The 14,494-nt window shown below is 38.8% G+C and overlaps 1 protein-coding gene across 2 annotated transcripts in view; it reads left to right on the top strand.

Moving 5' to 3' along the window:
• Window positions 1–963: 963 nt before the first annotated feature.
• bean1 (brain expressed, associated with NEDD4, 1) overlaps window positions 964–14,494 on the top strand; it is a 43,425-nt gene continuing 29,894 nt past the window's right edge. The window contains exons 1-2 of one of the 2 annotated variants that reach the window (XM_079466983.1): window positions 964–1,345; window positions 5,043–5,171. In XM_079466983.1, the coding sequence (XP_079323109.1) occupies window positions 1,321–1,345; window positions 5,043–5,171 (154 nt within the window). In that variant the 5' untranslated portion in view covers window positions 964–1,320. The remainder of the gene's footprint in view (window positions 1,346–5,042; window positions 5,172–14,494) is intronic. The other variant, XM_079466984.1, reaches the window with a different exon arrangement.

The following is a 14,494-nucleotide window of genomic DNA, read 5'->3' as shown; positions in this document are numbered from 1 at the left end:
GGTTCGGACACAACCTCTTATTAACATGGAAAATATACATTTAATATATATTTTTTAAATAGATGGCAATGGATGTTCTTAGCAAATTGTGTTACAGGCCCTTCTATCTCCCTATGTCTGCTTGACTTTTGGAGCAGGTTTTGACATCTGCAGAGTTTGTTTGATAAAGCTTGTAATTCTGCGATCGCAAAATTCTTCACGGACTGATGAATGCTATCAAACAGGAAAGCAGCTGAAACAATTGGGTAACATGACGAAAAACGTGTCATCTTTTCATCATCCACAATACAACATGAACCCTTGAGTGCGTTTTCGAATTTAGCAATAAGCCCCAATCAAATGCAATGTAGGCCTAATCCACTTCTTCGAGACTTATTGCTTTTATAAAACGTTTATTCCATATGCGTAGCAAGGTTTCATATAAGAAAGTAAACAAAATTATATGTAGGCTATAATGCCGTCAGCATTTATAGGCCTAATCGAGATATTTTATAACAGCTTAGAACTCCAGTATCAAGGACCAGAACTGACCGTTTTACAAAAGCTCATTTTTCCTTTTCGAAAACGCCGTCTCCGTGTGGACGAGAGGCCAAAACTGAGAGTAAAAGAAGCGTTTTCATTCTTTCCCGCAAAGCACCTGAACAGAACCAGCTCGGAATACTGACATCAGAAGTGGGAATTATAAGATTTCCGAGAGTAGGCCTATACCTGAAGGCAGCAGCATAAGGGCCGATACGCATTTCGTGTATTTTCCATGCGCTATTCATTATTTTCAGCTATTTTATTCTTACATCGACAAATCTGTTTTAGTGGTATTTTAATAGTTGTGTAGCATATTAAAATGAATATTTTATTCTGCGTTTGGATAAATGCTAGTAACTTTGTATTGGTTTAATGAAATCACATGCGATACCTCTGTTTGACCACCACAGGAACAACTGCCCCTCTTTCTGAATTATAGAAGTCGTTTACTGAATGAAAGCCCTAAGAAGAGCGAGCATGATCGGACAGCTCTGCCCCGCCGAAGCGGCGCGGGCATAAAACACATACAGCAACGGCTTTCTCTTTTCTCCGGTTTAGATTCGGTTGTAAAGCGTCGTAATATCTGAGAGACGGTTTTGATTTTGCTTATGATCTGTGGTATGCATGCGTGCGGGATCCATACAGGTCGATCGCGGCAGATGTGTTGAGATGTAAATTAATGCACTGGCTTTCGCAGCATTGTGGAAACAGCACGACTGAGATGCCAGAATAGTCTATCAGCTCTAAGTCCATCTGGGCTTGTTGGAGCAATCCGAGAAAGGACGACATTGAAGTTGCATGGGTGTGTTTTCTTTACGATCGGGTAAGTAGGTTACTATACCTCTTCTTTACCCTGCAGTGTACAGAGTTACTAAAGTATGTCCTACAACTCTCTTGCAGACACTTTGATCATAAAACGTAGGCTTGTAAAGCAAACAATAGTTTTAATGTTTTCCTTGCTTGCCAGATGTCGCTTATATTCTTTAATGTCCTGTATTTTATCGTGTAGTTAATTCGTTTACAAGAGGTGTATTACAGGCAGCTATTAAAGTTAGTACTGTAGTTTATATGATAAATGCACTGTTAATGCCAAAATATTTATAAATATGGTTCAATTGTATATGATTAAATGTAATAAACATTATACATAGAATCAACATTTTCACGGGACTTGTTTAAAATTGTTTAGTCTTATTTGTCTAACCTATGTTGCAATATAACTGTTTTATAGCTGTTTAAAACTAGGCTGCTATGGTTGCTTGTTGCCCTAAGTTGCTATCTTGAAAGAGTGCACCTGTTCACACACGCGTGCGCACACACACACCTGAGATGCTAAGATCCCACGAGATGTAAAGCTATCATGGTCAACCTTACACACACAGGGAGGCAGAATTAAATGAACCTTATGACAGGGACTGTAGGGGGATAAGCCTGTTTTCTTTCTTTCTGTATTTCCATTTCTATTTCCAGTTATCCTCCTGCACTGTCCTCTTGTTTTCACCACTTCAGATTTAATCAAGACCGCTAATAATTATACTGAAGCATGTGAGTAGGACTCTTATTTGTTTATTAGTTCGATGCTGTGGATTAACTTGTTTCATTTATGACATTAGAATCTCATTATATAAGATTCTCATTACTCATGACATAGGATTTACATCAAAGGCTGATGATGAAAGTGTACTTTTAACGTGTTTTGATGTTTATTGTGCAGAAAAAAACTATTAACAACTTTTTAGTTGTGTAGTACTGAATTTATTTGCTAATAACCTGTTCTTATGTCACAACTCAGAGACACTCCATGCAAATGGGTTAATGATGTAGAACGACCATTCATTATGTGGTGTGACCAATAATAACTATCAACTGTATTAAACTAAAAACAGAATATCTAATATGAAATGAAATATGATTCACTGATACAGTATGGTTAAGTGAATAGTATTTTATGTGTTTTTCAGCAAAAATGTCTATAATTATAGATTATTAGAAATAACTAAACAAAAAAAATAGATAATTTCCTACCTAAACTCAAAGAAATGCATATACGTTATTTCTAAACGCTTTAAATACTGAGGATTTTTTGAGGGAATTAATTGAATTTAAAATAAATCATGATTGCACCACATGATACAGCAAATTAATCTAGATGAAAACATTCTTAATGCTTAATTTTACATTTTGATCTGCATTATGCCTACACCACATTCAGTGTTTCCACTAGATTTACGAGTATGGTTGTAGGCTCTGGTGCTAAAGTGAAATCCTAGTGGCCTATTTTAATATTTAAAAAACTACTGACAACAAAATGTAAAAACTGAAATGAATTTATCATAAGCAGAAGAATTAACAAAGTTACTAACAAGTAGCCTTTCCATGCCATCATACTAAAACTGATTCCAAATATTCTTTCCGATTAAAACATGGTTCCTTATGAAATGCTCTTAACATGCTGACTGTTAATGCTATTAATATTACTAATGTAATTGTGGTGAGGAAGGCAGGACGAGAGCCGTGAGGCGGGGCCGGTGGCGTGAGTGATAGTTGGAATCAGCTGTGCACACACCGGTCCCGCATATCTCACAGAGGAGATCGGGAGCTTTAGAGGACAAGCGGCAAGACTGTTGACAAGAGAGGACCGGGCCCGGACATGTGTTAAGTTTGTGTTTGTTTTATGGCCAGCAGTCTACCGTGAGGTGGCTGCCGGTCTTTTACCTCCGTGTTTATTGTTTGTTTATTTAATTCAATCCTGCGTCCAATATCTATGAGGTGAGGACAGGAAACGGGGGACTCACTGCCGGCTACCCTCAAGCCACAAGCCAGCACCACCACATTGCATTGCGAAGGAGGAGCCTCTCGGGCGGGCTGAGGACTCTCGTCCCTGTCACTCCTGGTGCTCCCTTCTTCGTTCTCTCCTCTCGTTGGTGCATACCCCAGGCGCTGCCGACGCCGAGACTGTACCTACTCACCCCCCCCGGGGAGTCAGTCGGTGATACCCCGGCCTGTAAGGGCCGATGGGGTTATGTGGTGAGGACGGCAGGACGAGAGCCGTGAGGCTGGGTCGCTGGTGTGAGTGATAGTTGGAATCAGCTGTGCGCGCACCGGTCCCGCAAATCTCACGGAGGAGATCGGGAGCTTAAGAGGACAAGCGGCAGGACTGTTGACGAGAGAGGACCAGGTTCAGTTATGTAGACTGCTCAATTTAAACTACAGAAATAGTCTGATGTTTTGAATGGTTCATTAATAACTTGCGTGATAGATAGAACGATGACAAGCTGGGGGAAAACCTGTCATCTGGTGGTCACTGAACTGTTGCAGCTTGTCAGGGGCAGGGCGTGCGTCTTTACTTAACTGAGGCTGTGGCCAAATACCCCCACCTCCTGTCTTTGCACTTGACCACTTGACTACTTTCATGACGTATTTCCTGTTTTTGTCCCATGTGTTCTATTGTGTCATGATCCTATCCTTGTCAGTAGTTTCCTAGCTCTTTGGACAGGGCCGTGACAGTATCATGCCTTTTGTGTTTATGTTTTGTGTGGAGACCATAACATACTTCTAGATCACTTTCACAATTATACTGGTATTCAGGGATTTATGGATTAATTATGGATTACCTCAGGGATCGGTTTTAGGACCCTTGCTATTCTCCATATACATATACAAGCGCTATATAAATACAATTTAATTTCATCGAATTCAAGATAGTGTGGATTTAGTGAGTGTTAAGGGCACTGTACTTTGCCGTTTTGAAGACATTGGACACCACGTGCGTGCTTCCTGTTTTATGCACGCGCTTTTAAGTGGCAAAGAACGCAAGTGGGGGTATTTGGACTCAGCCTTAGATACGGAGCAGGAGAGCGAAATGTAGCCTTTTCCCCACCCTGGGAGCATTTAAAAACGCAAATATTTGATCTGCTTTTCATGTGGTTGACGCAACACATGCTCACTGTCCTCTGGTTGGATTGTGCTTACCAGTTCACGTGTCTGTGTGTGCTTGCATCGGGCGGAGCTCGATACAGAGAGCAGAGGGAAATTGTAAACGTGCGTCTATGTAGAGACACAAATGACATGCCGCCGTGTTAATAAGATAAACAACACAATGGTATTTTATTTGTTTTATAAAAATAAGGAATAAGACATGTTCTATAGGAAAGGTAACCTTAAATGAGTTATGATCTGGATCTAAATAGAAAATGAACCGCCATTTGCCATTGGAGGGGCGGCTTGGGCGTCCCCCTAAAATAATGGTAGGGGAAACACCGGACATTCTTGATGTTTCAATAATTGCAATAGATATTATTTTTTGTATTATTTAATTTTCTAAAATTTACTTCTATGTCAATGACCCATATTCCTTAATTCTAAAGTTGTAGTACTGTAGTTGTCAATGCCCTCCCAATGGCATGGGACGTGGGCACTGACAGCATCTGGGAGCCTGCTGTCGCGACTCACCATCTAAATCACCATGCACTCTCTGTCTTCCACTTGATCTCATTCTCTTCTCTCTTTTAACCCTGCAGATGAGAACATTGCCCTTCTTTGCAAAAAAGGGAACATCCAATTTGGATCTTGCTTTGTCAACCGCTTACGATGTTACTATAGGAAAGACTGTGGCTGGGAGTACATGTTGATGAAATTGATTTGTTCAGGTAAGCAAATTTCTTCATTACATGAATATGAAGTATTGAAGTTTGTGGAATTGTTGGATTTTCATACTTTACAAACAAGTCGACAAGTTACAAACTAAAGTTGAATAATTTATATAACAGAGGCTTCACACAGGCTTGTAATGTTGATGACAGTTTTATCCTGAGGAATAAACAAACAAACAAACTGAACTGTAGGCAGCAAGTAGGGGTCTAGAAAGAAACCATGGCAACATGGCTCCAAGTCGTGATTCAACTGGGCTATCTTGACACTCAGTTGATTAAGCAGTGTTGTTTAAAAGTGAGTGTTTTTCTCTCTTTACTTTGTCTGGCAGGTTTAATGAACCTCTTGAGTTATAGCACAACAAACTCTATGGCATGTAAATCCTTCAGAGTGCCAGGGATGTCGTCTATGAAAGTAAATCAAATGTGTTTTCATACACAAATTTGACAAAAAATTATACCGTTTCCTATAGGTTTACGTTTCAATCAATTGAGTCGAGTTGAATGTTTTATCAGGCCATCAATTTTATATTCTTATATGCGAATGTTCACCTAGACCTGTGAAACGTCTCGTGTAACCACCAATCTACGTCAGTTCGTGGTATGATTTGACTGAAGGACCATGGGCGCCGTATAGGGGGGAAAACTTAGGACAATTCCAAGGGCCCCTGACTGACAGGGGCCCAAACAAATAGGTAAAAACGAATTAATTTTTTATTATATTATACACTATATAAATCATCATCATTTAGTGTATTTAAAATAATAATAAAATGAAGGATGTCTTTTATTTAACGTATTTTGGCAATAAAAGTTAAATATCCCCAATGGACCAAAAAGTAAACATCCATATTGACCGAGCACCCCCCTGTGTCTGCATGAAATGGTTCGGTCCTGCCTCAGCGCACTCGTCATCAGTGACGTGTTTAGTTGCAGAAAGTCGCGTCGCGTCAGAAACAGAGACAACTATGTTGCGCAGTAAAAAAATCTGGTTTTCAAAAAAGGAAAAGAAACAAAATTGAGAGAGCAAAGACAAAAGAAAGGGTGTCAATCTGTAACCCAGTTTTTCACCAAGAAAGGTGTGTAGCATTCAGTCTGAGTGGTATTAACCTGTTGTCCATAGTGAAATAAGCTAGCTAGCTGCAGGCTAGTGTCAGCCTACATTTCATAAACATTTATTTAGTGCAGGGAAACGTTTAGCAAGATATTCATATGAAATAATTGTCCATGACTCCATGGCCATCGTAACAGACTTAACAACAGATGAGTCAGCAGCACCCCAGTCTCCCCATAACTGCACCCCTCCCTGTCCCAGTGAAGAAGGTGAGCAACACTGTGTTAATGACTTAACCATAACACAAAAGAAAGTGGAATATTTATTAATGACAGAAATGAAACAAAATTGTTTTTCCTCACATAATGACCATTATGACATAAAAAAGAACCTCTTGTCTGTATTAGATGCATTTAGAAACAATAGTCTAAATTAGTCTAAATTATTATCTGTTCATATCCACCTGTACATTAATGTTCATAGTATATAGCCATCTGTATATATTGTTCATAGTATATACCTACTGTCATATTTTCATAGAACATTCCTACTGCAAAATATTTTTATAGTCCATGCCCACTGTATTATATTCTCTCATATTGTATTCTGTATTTATTCTAACTGTATATCCTGCACTTGATATGCACTTCTGGTTAGACCTAAACTACATTTCGTTACACTGTACTTGTATATGTGTAATGACAATAAAGTTGAATCTAATCTAAAAAACAATGAGTTGCTCACCTCAAACTGCATGTAGGTTACAGACAATATTAAAATAATCCAGTTTGATGCGTTCATTTAGACTGAATTTTGGCCGTTAAATGACATCTATAGATACAGACCTTATTATTCCCACCATGAAGGGCAGTGTATTTGAGAAGCTTGCACACACACACACACAAATCTGTCATATCTAATGTATGTAATCAAGTGATGATAATACAGAACTATAGGTAATTTGGGTCCATGTTCTGTAGTGTTAGTGTCATGTATTGGTATATATTTCCATTGTTCTTATTTGTACCATGTTAACTTACCTTTTAATTTGATGTCACTGGTACTGTTAGTTTTGTTATGACCATATTCCACCTATTGATTTGGTGATCACTTGATCTGTTTTGTATCACTATAATAACCCTGATGTGGAAATTCCGTTTTACACGTCAACTTTATTTTGTTGTTGGCATGTATGTGCAGTTAAGTTAAAAAAAAATGTTTTCATTGTTTTGAGATGATGATGTTAATTTATTTTGATTAAAAGTTAATATATATTTAGGTTTTTTCTTTTTTTAAATCTGTCAATATTTTTACAATAAAAATACATTAAGAATGGACATTTTTATGGTGGCTTTTAATCTTGCATCAAATAGTGAGCTGCATACTGTATGTAGACTTGCATTTACAGATCACCAGGAGTAAATATTTTGCTAGTACTAGTATTGCACTACAAGAAGCAAGACAGTTGCAAGCCTTTGATTGGAGTTATTTAAAGCTTTTGATTGGACAGTAAGGGCCTAGAGATGTGGTGCCAACAGCTGCACAGAGGGGGCCCAATAGATTTTTTTTCATGGGGCCCAAAATTCCTGGCGGCGCCCCTGTGAAGGACCATTCAAATTGAAGGCGAATATTCGGTGCGAATGCTGGGTGAGAACCTGACTGAACTGTTGCTGCTTGTCGGGGGCCATTTTTACCATCCGGTGAGTGTTTAAAACGCAAATATATGCTTTTCAGGTGATTGACTCGACATATTTTTCTGGTTGGTGTGTGTATGTGCGTAAACGTGTCTGTGTGCGCGCACATTGGGGCGGAACTGGATGCGGAAAGCAGAGGAGAATTGTAAACGCGTAACTATGTTCGACTTCTCTTGTGATCTTTCGCTATTTAGAAAATAAAATGGACTTGACATTCAAAGGGGCGGGGCGCCCCCTAAGGTAATGGTGCATCACACAAATGCAGGTATCTCTCAGGAAAGATCAGTCACTACCCAGACAATCCTGAACAAACAAATCCAATAAGAAATTAGTTTTGCTAGTCTATGCAATATGAGAAGGATTCTTGCTGAATGTTAATGTATGCCCAAAGGGCCCAAACTGTTAGAAAAACACCTACTTCTGCTCCTTTCACATTTTTAATCAAAATTGTTTAATCGCTTTGTTATTGCTGTGATTATTATATGACACCACCATAGTGAAACCTGAGGCAGTGTGTGATTATATTACCTTTCTTGCGCTGACAGTATAATCTTGTGGCCATTGTAGCCTTCCAAGCACCTTTGTAAGGAACTGACAGTTCTCACAGCCACGGCACATTTACGCCATCTGCTAATTCGGCCCGACCTTTGGCTAAACTGTTTGCCGATGGAGAAAAATGTATCCACTAACACATCTGATGTCATAAGGCTTTTAATGTAACATTGCCGTTGCACTTTTTTCTCAATGTATCTACTTTTTTCTTGTCTTCTTTTGTGTTTTATGCTTGCTTAAAAACTAAAGAGTGCTACGGAATAAGTGTGACACGCTTTGTCATACCAAGAACAAACTACACGAGTGCATTACAGGGAGGTAAACAAGAGGTGCTCTTGCGACAGACCCCAGAGACCGTGGTTAGAGCACCTGACTCCCATACCGGACCGACCCGGTTCGGGGCTAATAGAACCGGTTTCATCAGCGCTCAGCTCTCCATTTATTTTAGGGTGGAATTAACAAAAGTCTGCAGATTCCATCCCTGCTTATGAGGGAAAACTACTTCATTTTAAGTAAAACCGACGAGAGGGAAGATTTGCACACATCAAGATAACTACTGTAAAAGTATGTGATTTAAAAATGTAAGTTCATGTTGTATGGCTCCTTAAAAGATGTTTTTGTCTGGAGCCCTGCATTAACAAACATTTTTAATTCATAGTTTTATAAGAATTTGTTAAATACATTTTCTTGGGGTAGTAGTGAGTGGTACCTTATAATTGGGGTAATCACTTTCATAAAATAATAATATGTATGTGTCCCATATGTATGTGTATGTTTGATTTCTATTGTTTGTATACACAGTGCAGGGGAGGGCAAATCCGAGCACTGTTTAAGATTTCCAATATTCTAGAGGACATACTTTAGATTGACTGGGGTCTGTTTCACAGGTGAAAAATCTGAGAAGAAATGTACTGTCCATTTAAGAGAAGAGTTCTCTGTCTACTCTCTATTTAATCCCATTCTTTCTAGAAGAAATTGAGATTTTGAAGTGATCGGTTTTTGTGTGGACATGCATCTGGGTTACCTTATTCATATTGCACCTGTTCTTTGACCAATTAAAGAGTTAGCTAGTATTGATCAGTCAGTCGCCTGCTGCGCTGCCATTTCCTTTCTTCCTGATGTGACCTTCCATCAAGTGCTGTCTCAGCTGGTTAGATCTTTGTGTTGAAGCCAGGTTTGTGCCGCTAGCTCTAGCCCACTGGGAATGCCCCTGCTGTGTTTGTGAGATAGTACACTTCCCTGCTGTAAAGACCAGCTTAGACCGGAGTGAATATTCAAAGGTTAAGAAGACAGATTTATTTTGGATTTTGGTTGCTTGTGGTTTAGTGCCGATGGTGTTTTAAAACCCTGAGCATTTAAAAAAGTTTTTAAAGGTATGGTGTACATTATTTGGGAGCAACGTTAAAAACATAACGCATGGTGTGTGTGTCCAGCAGTGCTGGTCTCTTCAACAAGACCATTATACCTCCCCCAGCATCATTGGCACAGACAACATCAACCACTACCGTTGCTGCAGCCCACTCATCCTCCTACACTCAAGGGAAGGCTAAATAATGGATAAGCATGATTCAAAGAGGTGGAAAATGTTGCCTTTGTTGTTGCATCAGCCCTTTTGATCTATGTGTGGTCGCATCTCTTCTGGTCAGATGGCTCAGCGTGTCATACGCTGGCTTAATGTTCTGTCTTCAAACTTGGTGCCCTCTGATATCGACTTTCACGGCTACTTTCAAGTTCATGCAAATCCCAGATGTAGTGAACCATTGTTTTGTTGGTTTGGAGCGCATTAGCATTTTAATTCCAGAGCGAGAACGACAGCCTCTCCTGCTGCTGCTCTTATAAACGCTTCCAATTAGATGAGCGATGGGCGGTTCTGGCTTTTAGGTTATCAGAGTGAGCTTTATTACAGACCTCCCTGAGGAGGAGCACCCACGCTGACATACGTCCTGGAGTTAGTCAGGATTTTTCACATCTGTCTGTGTCACCGGTTTGCATTTTAACAGTGTAAGTCCGTCACAGCTCTCCCCTCCACTGGTCACAAAGTGCACAAGTTATGTGATCATTGAGAGATTATTAGATGATGTTACTGATGTACATCCAAAGTATTAAACTAAATTTCATATTTTTCATATCACCAGTGTAGTGTTTCACAGACATCACATAACAAGATTGCATCCTTATGCAAGTGTGATAATTTCAGTTTTTAAATATATATGAGATATATATGATATTGAGGGGAGAGTAGTAAGTATCTTTGTAACAGCTGCAGTTTCATCATTCAACATTCCCCAACAACAGCACACTGCAATGCTTTTCTGTCCATTTCAGTCCAGGGCCTGAAAGTCAATATGACCCAATAGTGCAGAATCCCTATCCCTGCTTTTCAGATGATCTTTATTTAGGTTTCGAGATGGAATGGGTGGATCTTTCCTGATTGAGTCAAACACAGAATAACAGCTCACGGTTGCCACTTTAACTAGATTAAGTCAAAGGGCCAGTGCCTCATCCCATGGGCTTAGCCTGCCAACCATGACAGTAAGAGTGGGATCAAAGCTGCCAAATCCTGTAGAAATGGGCCTCGCTATTGCATCCCCTGACCCACTAAAACCCTTGAGGTCTAGATAATACCGGTCCCAAGCATTAATGCACCCTTGGGTTAACTTGCTTGGTATAAGGTATCCAAGGCACAGAGGTTTGTCATCGATGTGTGCCCTTTGCTCTGGGTTAAATGACATTGGAATGGTGTATTTAAACAGCTGTCTTCAGAGAAGAGAATGCAAGGAAGTTCTATTTTTTAACTCAACCGCTGTGAGTCATTCTGCCCTGTTTGAGACAGGAATTCTCACAGTATGAGTTGAGTAATGCAGGGTTTTGTTGGAGGCTCTTGCAATAAAATATTATTTGTCAGAGAGCCTTTGTTATTTAACTCATTGTCAGCATGCGTTTTAAAGTAACACGAGCTGGCATCGAATGGGATACAAACAAAGAGCATCACTTTGTTTTAAAGATATCCTACTTGTGTTGTGCAGTTTGCACTAAATTCTCCACATTTTGCACTAAATTCTCCACATTTTGTTGAATTTACCTGTAGGTGAGGTCAGCTAGGTATTCCATGGAAAAAGATCATTCACATAGCTATTGTGTACAGCATACATAATGCACTAGGGTGTTGTTAAAGAAAAATGTGATTTGTGATAATACGTCACGTTTGTAAAATTAATTTAAACTATGTAAAATATATTTACAAACAAAAAATGATATACTCTTTCTTTGAAAAATGCAGGACACTTTATTTTTTCATTGTGTGTTTTTCCCAAACTCTTCTTGCGGATATTTCATTATAATGTTCATGAACAGTACACATGAGAGTGGATCGGTGCACTCTCCCTGAAATTAAATTGATCATGGATTAGACAGTCGAGCAGGAGGATTTTGACAATGACTTGCTGCTCTCTCTCCATTTACTAAATGTTATTGACAGCAGTCTGAGGAAGCTGTCTTTACCTCATATATACTAGCTAAGCAAAAATGCAGAATTCACACAACATTTAAAGCAACACAGCTAAGGTTTTTATCTGAGCTATATAAGCTGTTACAAATGCTTCAATTGTTAAACTAGTTGCTCTTATTACAAATCACTATGCAGAGTAGTGAAGCCATTTGCAGAAGGGTCATTGGTCAACAAGAGCATCCCAGAAATGCGATCATAAAAATGTTATAAGTAGCTTTATGTAAGCTGATGGGATCTTCTTTGTAGCAAAACATATTTAAGTTTATTACTTTGCAATGCTTTTTCCTTAGAATTTGAAAAAAAATTAGGAATTGAATTTCCAAATATTGCTTTGGAGACATATAAAATAGAAGAAAAATTAATTTTTTAACATACATTAATCTGGATTGTGTACATTTTATGAGAAATGTTAAATATTATTGAAATCTTCAATAATATTGACTTGTAATTGCGATTTTGACTTGTCGAATTTGAGCTCATTTTATGTATAATATTCAGATTTCTGGGTTTTTCCTCTTTTTTCCTCAGGGGAAATATATACAGTATGGGTCACAAGAAATATCTCACATTTTCCGTTTGCTCTCCATTTAATGTCATCTAAGAGAAATAATTGAGATATTAAAAAAATCCCATCTGTGATATTTCTTATCTGTTGGTTTATTTCTTACACATGAAAAAGAAGATAGATTACAACTCCATTCTGTCCTTCTGTTCAAGGGGATCCCTGTCATACAGTTATACAAATGTAAGAGTGTCTTCCAGTGAGGATTTGTCATAGACATTTCACATTTTTATGGAGGATGGATAGTGCCAATTAGAAAAAAAATTAAGAATCATTTGACCAATTTAATAATTATAAATAAAATGTAATCCAAGCAATCACTTTTTAAATTTAAATAGGCTTTTTAAAAATGGTTTATTTAAATCATGTATTAAAATAGACAAATAAAACAATAAAAAGTTTATCAATAAAACATTGAATATGCACATTTTATATCGCTTTTAAAAAAATAATTTGCCAAATGCTTTTCTCTCTCTATTTGCCAATTGCTTTTCTCTCTCTATTTGCCAATTGCTTTTCTTTGTCATTTTGCCAAATGCTTTTTTTATCCATTTGTCAGTCAAGTTAAAAAATGCTTTTAGACAGTTCACACGTGGGGGCAACCAATCAGCTCTCAGTTCAATTTCTCCCACATGTAATACAAAGTAAATGTAAGGTGGAATTTCATTGGACAGCAAGAAAGGCCAACCGTCATCAGAACAGTAAAGTTATTCCTTGAACTTGCACGCCATAACTACATAACATGGCAAATTGAACAGAAGTACATTTCAGACCCTGCATGAACAATATGTGAACAAGCATACAGACAAACCCCAAACTATTCTTCATCAATCTATCTCACACAAAAACTCCAGCACAGAATGAGCATGAGAGGCATGGTCGGGCTGATCTTTTACAATGGCAAGAGACAGAGTGGGAGATCCTCAATTCAGAACAGTAAAGTTATTCCTTGAACTTGCACGCCATAACTACATAACATGGCAAATTGAACAGAAGTACATTTCAGACCCTGCATGAACAATATGTGAACAAGCATACAGACAAACCCCAAACTATTCTTCATCAATCTATCTCACACAAAAACTCCAGCACAGAATGAGCATGAGAGGCATGGTCGGGCTGATCTTTTACAATGGCAAGAGACAGAGTGGGAGATCCTCAAATGTTTACAGTTATAAACTGAGTTCAACGTGAGCTATACCCACGATGGCCTGGAGTTGACACTGAACCTATGTGCTCACTAGAGAGTCCAAGATGTTGTAAACTGCTGTTATGGATGGCAAAACGAAAATGCTTTGCTGTGAATCAGAGGTGTAGATGAAGCTCGGGTTGGGATCATAATGCAAGCAGCGGGACAAAATATATAGCCCATGTAAAATTAAATTCTGCAGTGTGGTCGCACACCGAATGAGACGCGCAGCGCCCTCTAGAACAGTGGTTCTCAACTCTGGCCCGCAAAATCCACTTTCCTAATGAGCTCAGCCCCAACCCTGATAAAAAGATCCATGGCGTATCGCATTCAAGTACGGCAAGAGCGATTCAAGTGCTAACTAAATGTTCTGTATGCATTTGAATCGCTCCTCCGGTAGTTTAGAGGCTATTCACGTTTCGCGTCTAAAACCTTGCGAAAAAACGCACGCTGCACCGATTTCTCTAGTCAAATGACCCGCGGTGTGCGTGCTGCACTCTTAAAAGTTGATCTATTTCCATCGATTCCATCTAGCAAAATGTGCGTGCTACGCTGTATGCGAGCCGGCCAAATGTGAATTGCCCCTTAATGTGATAAGCTTGTTCAGGTATGTGTGTGTTTTTTTCAGGGTTAATGCCTCAAAAACAAGGCATTTGTTGCATTGCGTGCAAGTGCAAGGTATAACTTTACTGTTTACTGTTAGGTGTATCCTAAAACTGAGCCAAAAGCTGATGGGGTTTTATTTATAAACTTTTAATTGTTTC

The sequence above is a fragment of the Barbatula barbatula genome (genome assembly GCF_947034865.1).
Source record: "Barbatula barbatula genome assembly, chromosome: 1".
Taxonomy (NCBI): domain Eukaryota; kingdom Metazoa; phylum Chordata; class Actinopteri; order Cypriniformes; family Nemacheilidae; genus Barbatula; species Barbatula barbatula.
This window is presented reverse-complemented; position numbering and strand designations above follow the sequence as displayed.